The sequence below is a fragment of the Thamnophis elegans genome, chromosome 6 (assembly GCF_009769535.1).
Source record: "Thamnophis elegans isolate rThaEle1 chromosome 6, rThaEle1.pri, whole genome shotgun sequence".
Classification (NCBI taxonomy): domain Eukaryota; kingdom Metazoa; phylum Chordata; class Lepidosauria; order Squamata; family Colubridae; genus Thamnophis; species Thamnophis elegans.
The window spans coordinates 3,208,214-3,217,918 of record NC_045546.1 but is presented as its reverse complement, the minus strand read 5'-3'; the positions used below and the strand labels follow the sequence as shown (position 1 = coordinate 3,217,918).

At 43.8% G+C, this 9,705-nt stretch overlaps 1 protein-coding gene across 1 annotated transcript in view; it reads left to right on the top strand.

The window, feature by feature from the left end:
* Positions 1-5,460: 5,460 nt before the first annotated feature.
* UVRAG (UV radiation resistance associated) overlaps positions 5,461-9,705 on the top strand; it is a 54,981-nt gene continuing 50,736 nt past the window's right edge. Inside the window, exons 1-2 of the mRNA XM_032219697.1 lie at positions 5,461-5,495; positions 7,123-7,321. Coding sequence (XP_032075588.1) covers positions 5,461-5,495; positions 7,123-7,321 — 234 coding nt within the window. The remainder of the gene's footprint in view (positions 5,496-7,122; positions 7,322-9,705) is intronic.

Here is a 9,705-nt window from a genome sequence, read left to right as displayed (position 1 = left end):
TTCATATTTATGACGGTTGCAGTGTCCCGGGGTCATGTGATGCCCTTTTGCGACAACCTGACAAGCAGAGAAGTCAGATTCACTTAACAACCGTGTGACTAATTTAACGACTGCAGTGATTCACTGAACCAATGTGGAGAAAAAAGCCGTAAAATGGGGCAAAACTCACTTAACAAATGTTTCACTTAGCAACGTAAATTCTGGCCTCAATTGTGGTCGTAAGTCGAGGACTGCCTGTATATAAACCACTACAGGCAGTCCTCACCTTATGACCACAATTGTGCGCAAAACTTCCAATTGCTGAGATATTTGTTAAGTGAATTTTGCCCCATTTTACGACCTTGCTTGCCATTGCTGTTAAGTGAATCACTGCTGCAGCTGTTATTAACACGGTTGTTAAAATGAATCTGGCCTCCCCATTGACTTTGCATGCCAGACGGTCGCAAAAGGAGGGGATCACGTTGACCCCGGGACACTGCAACCGTCGTAAATACGAACCAGTTGTCAAGTATCCAAATTTGGGTCCCTTGACCATGGGGATGCTGCACTGGCTGTAAATGTGAAAAAAAGTCACCAGTTACGTTTTTTTAGTGCCATTGTAATTTCGAACGGTCATTACATGAACAGTTGTAAATCGAGGACTCCCTGCATCTATATTACTAGAGCTATGTTGATAGGCAAGGTTTGAGGTGCGCAGTGGTTAAATGCAGCACTGCAGGCTACTTCAGCTGACTGCTAGTTCTGCAGTTCAGCTGTTCAAATCTCACCGGCTCAGGGTTGACTCAGCCTTCCATCCTTCCGAGGTGGGTAAAATGAGGACCCGGATTGTTGTTGGGGGCAATATGCTGACTCTGTAAACCGCTTAGAGAGGGCTGAAAGCCCTATGAAGCGGTATATAAGTCTAACTGCTATTGCTATTGCTATTGACCTACTTTTATCCCTCTGTTAGGAGATGGAGTCAGTATCGCTGGGATAGAATCAAGGTCACATGAAGGGTTAATACCACTTTATAAGGCCTTTGTAAGGACACCCTTGGAATACGGCATCCAGTTTTGGTCGCCACGATGTAAAAAAGATGTGGAGACTTTAGAAAGAGCGCAGAGAAGAGCAACAAAGAGGATTAGGGGACTGGAGGCTAAAACATATGAAGAATGGTTGCAGAAACTGGGTAGGTCTAGTTCAGTGGTAGTCAACCTGGTCCCTACCGCCCACTAGTGGGCGTTCCAGCTTTCATGGTGGGCGGTGGGCGGTTTGCTGTAACTCTGCTTTGTAAATTTTATAAAGTAAAGTTACTTCCCTATTTTATAAATCACCATTACTGTGGAACCGGTGGGCGGTCAGAAAATTTCACTACTAACAGAGATACAAAAGTGGGCGGTAGGTATAAAAAGGTTGACTACCCCTAATGAAAAGAAGGACTAGGGGAGACATGATAGCAGTCTTCTGATATCTCAGGGGTTGCCACAAAGAAGAGGGAGTCAAGCTATTCTCCAAGGCACCTGAGTGTAGAACAAGAAGCAACGGGTGGAAACTCATCAAGGAGAGAAGCAACTTAGAACTGAGGAGGAATTTCCTGACAGTCAGAACAATTAACCAGTGGAACAGAAGTTGCCTCCAGAACTGGAAGTCTTTAAGAGGATGTTGGATAGCCATTTGTCTGAAACGGTATAGGGTTTCCTGCCTAGACAGAGGGTTGGACTAGAAGGCCTCCAAGGTCCCTTCCAACTCTGCTATTGTATTGTATAGTATCCTACCGTATTTTCCTTCGACCCCTAAAATAAGCCCTTGACTATATTTTCGGGGAGGTCTTATTATGTTGGAGGTGCAGGAGGCCCCTTAACCTCTCAGCTGATCCAGAGAGGGCCGGAAGTTCTGCCTCTGTTTCTTGCCAGCCCTCGCATCGCTGGGCCTGCCGCTGTTTTTGTGGCCCGCCACTAAGAGAAGGGGCGCGGGAGCCTAGGGTTTGCGGGAGCAGCCTCCGCGAGGCCGTCCCGCGTGGATAGCAGGTGCATGTGAAGCGCATGAGGCATGTTCCCTCCCCTTTCCCCCCACAGCAAACGGCAGGGACTGGCTGCGCATGCATTTAAACATTTTTTTGTGGGGGGCTTATTTTAGTGCATATGCTCAAAAGCCCGATTGGGGAAGTTTTATTTTCAGGGCAACAGGGGATGTATCTGTGAATCTGTCTTCAAACTAAACAAGCAATTGAAAAAGCAAGTCAACCAGACATCTTTTTTTCATTTATGCTCTCTCGGTGTTGCATCCACATCTCCTCAGTGCCACTTCAGGAGGATTCTTGAGGACCACCGACATGGTTCAAATGTCTTCCCTGCCTTTGAAAACAAGAATTTCCATCCATGGAGGAAGGAACAGACTTTCTCCATAAACAGCCTGTTTGCTGTCTGAGAGTTTGCAAGATTTTTTTTTTTGGGGGGGGGGGGGGTTTGCAAAGCCCGGGACGAGGCACAGTTTTCTGAAAAAAGGATATCAACAAATTAAAAAACTTGGACGGAGTGAAATGATTCCTGGCTTCTGGTTCGCTTTTTCGGTTTAATTAAAACAAAAAGTGTTTTAAATCATGCTGAAAGTAAACTTCTGGAAGGAAAAAAATTCTTCCAGCCAAACACAAAACAAATTCATGTGTGAGGAAATGGGATAGATTTTAGTCCTGAAAAATTCCACAGGGTGCCCTCTGAGCTTGGTTGTTTTCTTGCAGACGTTTCACGACCCAACTAGGTAACATCATCAGTGCAAGGAGGGAATGAGTTTTATGGAATGGAGGAGGAAGAGGACTGTGCCCTTTGGTGCCCTTTGAGCTTTTTTTTTTTTTAACAGATGTTTCATGACCCAACTAGATAACATCATCCGTGCTGGAAAGAAATGAGATTTACTCTCTGTTTATGTACAGGTGTTGGTGGGAGTGTTTTTGTTGGTTCCTATTGTTCACTGCTTGATTATTTGTCTGAGCTAGTTCCTTGACTGGCATATGAGTCCCCTTCGGGGGAAAAGGGCGGCATATAAATATAATAAACAGAAACAGGCATATAAATATAATAAACATATTGTTTGCTTTGTGATTGTTGGTCTAGTATTAATCTTGGTGTTAATCTCTACTCATCTGAGTGTTGTTTGGTGGTGAGGAGGTATTTTGGTCCTTTCTTTCTTTCTTTCTTTCTTTCTTTCTTTCTTTCTTTCTTTCTTTCTTTCTTTCCTTCCTTCCTTCCTTCCTTCCTTCCTTCCTTCCTTTCTTTCTTTTTTTGCTTTTGCTTCTTTTGAATGGTATGTAGATGTCATTGATGGCACTATTTGGCTGAGTGCCAGGCTTCCAGGAATTTTTCTGGCAGTTTGGGATTTGCTTTAATCTAGGATGCTCACAGTTTCCCACTCAAAACTATAGTTAAGTTTGCCCATGAGTTGCAAAATAAGCAGTTTTCATTATGTCTTCCAACTTCTAGTTGGCATATCTGGCTGCGCTGTGCTAGTTGTCTGTGTGTCTGTCCTATATAGTGGCTGTTACATTTCTTGCACATTCAGAGGTTAGCTCACATATGATTATGACCATGGTTTATCATTTGTTGCTTGTATGTATGATGAGAGCTTATGCACGGGAGACAAATTCCTTGTGTGTGCAATCACACCTGGCCAATAAAGAATTATATTGCTATTGCTGTTCTCTCCTATTTCTAATTCTAATTCTATTCTATTCTGAATTCTGTTCTATTCTCTTCGCTTCTATTTCTTTTTCTAATTCTATTCTATTCGGAATTCTCTTCTATTCTCTTCTATTTCTTTTTCTAATTCTAATTCTATTCTATTCGGAATTCTGTTCTATTTTATTCTCTTCTCTTCTATTTCTTTTTCTAATTCTAATTCCAATTCTATTTTATTCTGAATTCTATTCTATTTTGAATTCTGTTCTATTCTGTTCTCTTCTATTTCTTTTTCTAATTCTATTCTATTCGGAATTCTATTCATTCCTATTCCATTCCTTATTCCATTCCATTCTATTCTGGTTCAAAAGCAAATTTCAGAGCTTAAAATAGTATTATATATCATAAATAAGTGGCTACTTCTGTGACTCAAGCGAAAGGCAAACCAGAAGTGCCAAAAGCCTTACCAGTTTCAAATACAGGTAGTCTTTGTCTTATGACCCAAATTTCTATTGCTAAGCAAGGTAGTTGTTAAGTGAGTTTTGCCCCACTTTCTTGCCACTGTTGTTATCACTGCACTTGTTCAGTTAGTAACCTGGTTGTTAAATGAGCCTGGCTTCCCCATTGATTTTGTTCGTCAGAAAGTCTCAAAAGGGGATCACGTGACCCCGGGACACTGCAACCGTCATAAATATGAGTCGGTTGCCAAGCATCTGAATCTTGATCACATGACCATGGGGATGCTGGGATGGTTGGTAAGTGTGAAAAATGCGCCTGTCACTTTTTTCCAGTGACGTCACAACTTTGAGCGGCCACTTAATGAACTGTTGTAAGTCGAGTAATACCTCTACTGAAAAGTTCCATTTTTCTCAGTGCTGTTATCTCCTTTTTCCTTTTCTGTCTGCTTACCACACTTTTGAGGTTAAAAGACAGAGCGTCTGGCTTCTGGAATAGTGATGCTGTTGGGATTTCGTGTTATCCATGGAGACTCTCAGTCAACCAGGTCATGGTTGTCCCAAAGGTGCTTTTTCCAGAAGCTTCTTGACCTTCCAGAACAAGGGTCCCCAAACATTTTGACCTTGGGGACCGCTAAATTCATAATTACGATCTGCCTAATGACCGGCTGGGTGGGCGTGGCTAGGTGGTATGTGACTGGGTGGGCATGGCCAACTCAATGTCACTCATGTCAAGGGGCGCCGCACCGGCCTCTACTCACCCCTTCCCCTCCCAGCCCCTCCTTGCCTGCTCGCCCGGGCTCCTTAAGGCCCCAACAGGGAGCAGTTGCTGGAGCTAAGCAGCCACCAGGAGAAAGAGTTGGCAAAACAGCTCAGTTCAAATTGGATTTGACCGAGAAGGAGGCTCAGCAGAAGCACCTCACTGAGGACTAGGAGCACAGGCTTTCCAAACGGAAGAAAGACCTGGGGGAGTGCAAGGCCAGGTGCTGGCGCCTGGAGGCTCAACGGGCTGAGATGGTCAGCCAGTTCCAGACCATGATGCAGTCCCACTGGAACGAGGCCCTCCGGCTCTTCGTCACCAGCGGCTCTTCCCTCCAGCCTTCGCCCAAAGCCCCCCACCGGGAGGCTGAAGCAGACCCAAAGTTGGAATTTCTGCCCCCCTCCAACCCCCACAAAAAGACCCCGAAGGGGGAGACTCTCTGCAGCAACACAAGCGTTCATTGCATGTATCCGTCCCGGGGGCCGTAGTTTGAGGACCCCTGATTTAGTGCAATATAAAACATGCAAATTATTTTTACGCGGACCACCAAATTTTTCTCACGGACCACCCGTTGGTGATCACTGGTCCAGAACACATGTCTCTTAAGTTCACCGTCCATAGTGCAGTATGGTTAGATCTTTTTCTATATGCATCTTTTAGAGAGAAACAAATGGTGGGTTTTTAAAAAATAATAATTGGAGATCCATCTTACAACATAATTGAATCAGAGTAACAGCGTTGGAAGGGACCTTGGAGGTCCTCCAGTCCAACCCCCTCTGCTCAAGCAGGAAGCCCCATGCCGCCTCAGACAATCATCATTGAAGGATAATTTCCTTTTTCTATTTTAAGTGTTCCACCTATTTCTTTATTTTTTTATTTACATGAAACGAATACCCAGGCTCTCCCAACTGAGAATGGCTTTGCATCTCAAAACTGACTATAGGGAAGAATTTCCTCTGGTCTTGTTTCATGAGGAAATTTAGAAATAGCAAGCTTTTTTGTTTGTTTGTTTGGGTGCGCAGAATAAATGTGGAGGTAAACAAGATTGCAGATGGATTTGGAGCAAACGAGAGGAACCGTGAAGCCTGCCTAGAACGGACCTGCCTGAAACAATATATTTCACTTATTTAGATTTCATTGCTTGCAGATGGTCACCCTTTAATCTGGCATTCATCGGAATTGCCTCAGCAACAAACAGGCTGAATGATTTATGATCAATCAGACCAACTAGTTTATGTGTCTGAGATATTTGGTTGCTTTTTTCAATAAAGCACACTCTCTTTACGTTAATTGTGGCCGTAACTTGAGGACTATCTGTAGTAGTAAGGTTTGTTTTTAAAAAAAAAAATCTCAAACAGGAGGACTTGATTCAGGTAATTTATAAGAGCCAAGGTGGCGCAGTGGTTAAATGCAGCACTGCAGGCTACTGCTAGATCAGCAGGTCAGCGGTTCAAATCTCACCGGCTCAGGGTTGACTCAGCCTTCCATCCTTCCGAGGTGGGTAAAATGAGGACCCAGATTGTTGGGGGCAATATGCTGACTCTCTGTAAACCGCTTAGAGAGGCCTGAAAGGCCTATGAAGCGGTATATAAGTCTACTGCTATTGCTATATTGCTATATTATTGGCAGGAGGCTGCAGGTGAACCAAAGGAAAATTTAAAAACAATAATTTATACTATGGAATGATTTGTTGATAGATGAATGGAGAGAGAGGGAGAGAGAGAGGAGGATAGGGATGGATAGATGGAGAGATTTGCTGGTAGATAGATAGATAGATAGATAGATAGATAGATAGATAGATAGATAGATAGATGATAGATAGATAGATAGATACATTGATACATAGATACATACATAGATACATACATAGATACATACATAGATACATACATAGATACATAGATAGATTTGCTGATAGAAAAAATAGATTGATAGATGGATGGATAGATATGCTGATAGATTTGCAGATAGATGGAGAGAGAGAGAGAGAGAGAGAGAGAGAGAATATGTGTACATAGACAGATTCATAGATGATTTGCTGATAGAGATAGATAGATAGATAGATAGATAGATAGATAGATAGATAGAGGGGGGGGAGGGAGGGAGGGAGGAATAGGGCGGCATATAAATAAAATCAACCTTCAACCTTCAAGGCCAATAGCACTGATTGACACCTTTGAGGTTTCACAGCACTCTTAAAGTAGTCGGGTAGACAATTTATGACTCGTAGCTCAGTGCTTTAGCTGCCCAGCTTCAGCAATCCTCAAGAGACTGGCTTCGAATCACGCTTCGTCCTGCTGCTTGGCCACCTGAGTAACGTTGAATTGTACCTGTGTGTGTTTTTCCGCAGGCTCCACCGGGCCCAGTGCGCCATTAAGCAGACTCAGGTAACCGTTCAGAAAATAGGAAGGGAGATTGAAGAGAAACTGAGGCTTACGTCTACAAGCAACGAACTGGTATGCTTTTTTTTTTTTCTTAAACTGGGTCTGGGGGTGTCTGTCTCAGACAGGTGTCGTAAAATTCCCAGCAAACAGAAATTATGGTCTTAACTCAAGAACTACCTGTAAGAGGTAATTTTAAGTTTCCCGATTTGAACACTGCAAATATCAAAACTTATAGACAAACTCTCCCAAAGGTGCTTTTTCAAGAGGCCACTGGACTTCCTTTCTTTTTCCTTGAAGATCTTTCGCTCCTCGTCCTAGAAGCTTCTCCAGTTCTGGCTGAATGGTGCAGAATGGAAGGATTTATCTTCCTTGCAGTCATCTTAGTACTCTTCTCTGAGAGTCCACGTTGAGTCCGCGACTCTGAGAGGGAGGGCTAAGGACCACATGACTGCAAGGAATATAAATGCGTCCATTCTCCACCATTCAGCCAGAACTGGAGAAGCTTCTTGGATGAGGAGAGAAACCTCTTCAAGGAAAAACTAAGTAAGTCCGGTTCCACCACAAAACCGTGGTCGACTAAAGCGCGCTCGACGAAACCGCGTACCTGACGTCATCGCAGCGCGATGAAAAAAGCACGCTGTGAGCGGTAAAGCTAAAATTAACCCGTAAACCTAAACCTAACCCCCCGAAACCTAACCCTAAACCTAACCTAAACCTAACCCTAAACCTAACCCTAAACCTAACCCTTAACCTAACGCTAAACCTAACCCTTAACCTAACCCTAAACCTAACCCTTACCTTTACGTGAATCGGCTTGCTTTAAAAGCGCTTTTTAAAGCGCCCTTTTTTCTCCGTGGTCGTTGTTGTCGCGCTGCTGATGACGTCAGCGACGCGCTTTAATTGGGCGCGCTTTAGTGGACCGCGGTTTTGTCGTGCCACGAGTAAGTCCAGTTGCCTCTTGAAAAAGCCCCTTTGGGACAACCATGACCTGGATGATGGAGAACGTTGAAGCATCTGATGTAAGAATAGAATAGAATAGAGTAGAACAGAACAGAACAGAACAATAGAATGGCATCTACAGTAGAATAGAATATAGAAGAGAAGAAAAGAATTGAAAGAGACCTTGGAGGTCTTCTAGTCCAACCCCCTTCTTAGGCAGGAAATCCAATACCGTTTCAGACCTTCCCCCCTCCCTCCCCTTTTTTTAAACTGACGGGAGAGAATTTTTTGAAAGAACGAAATGCAATTATAGAATTTATTCCCTTTTTTTCTCAACTTCCGTAATGACCCGCTTTGCATGTCAAGAGGACTCTTTTGGTATTAATCGAAACTACAAGCATTTTCTCAAGCGCTCTCCCCCGTGCGCGTAACAAAACCTCTCTTTTTTTATTACCATTAAATGAAAATATTTATCTGGAAAGTCCAACAGCTTAATATGTTGGATTAAACCTAGGGGGGGCGGGGAAATGAATTAATAGGTCTCCTAATGCTCTCCGGTTACAAAGCATCTGAGTGGACTCGGTGGTGAGCGAGAGGGTTGCCAGGGAACGCAACCTCTCGCAAATCCATCAATTGCCAGCTGGAAAGAGTGGTGAATCTCGTAACCACGTCAGCTGGGTGATGCTCTAAGGTTTCGAGGACGAGTAACAGGAGGAACGGATGACATTTTGGGTGCTGGGACGTGCATTTTACTGGCCAGCTTAGGACTGACGCATTATGGCTTTGGAAGAAAGCCTTCCGTGAGACCAGCTATTGAAATAGGAACCATTCTAACAGAATAACAAAGTTGGAAGTGATCTTGGAGGTCCTCTTAGTCCTGCTCAGGTAGGAAAACCCTATACCATTTCAGACAAATGGTTGTCCAGTCCTCTTCTTGAAAGCCTCCAGTGATGAAGCTCCCACAACCTCTGAAGGCAACTTCTGGTTGATTGTTTCTCCCTGTCAGGAAACTCCTCCTTATTTCCAGGTTGAATCTCTCCTTGGTCAGTTTCCATCCATTGTTCCTTGTCTGGCCTTCAGGGGCTTTAGAAAATAGCTTGACCCCCCCTCCTCTCTGTGGCAGCCCCTCAGATATTAGAACAGTGAACATCATGTATCCCCTGGTCCTTCTCTTCACTGGAGTAGCCATGCCCAGTTCCTGAAACCGTTCCTCACATCAGTTAAGCACATCAATGTCGATTTGTTATATAAAATAAAATATTCACAAAAACTAATCAAGGAGAGAACCAACCTAGAACTTGTTCTCACTGTCAGAAAATTCCTCCTTATTTCCAGGTTGAATCTCTCCTTGATTAGTTTCCGTCCATTATTCCTTGTCTGGCCTTCAGGTGCTTTGGAAAAGAGCTTGACTCCCTCCTCTCTGTGGCAGCCCCTCAAATATTGGAAGATACTCTCATGTCTCCCCTGGTCCTTCTCTTCACTAGACTAGCCAGGCCCAGTTCCTGCAACCGTCCATC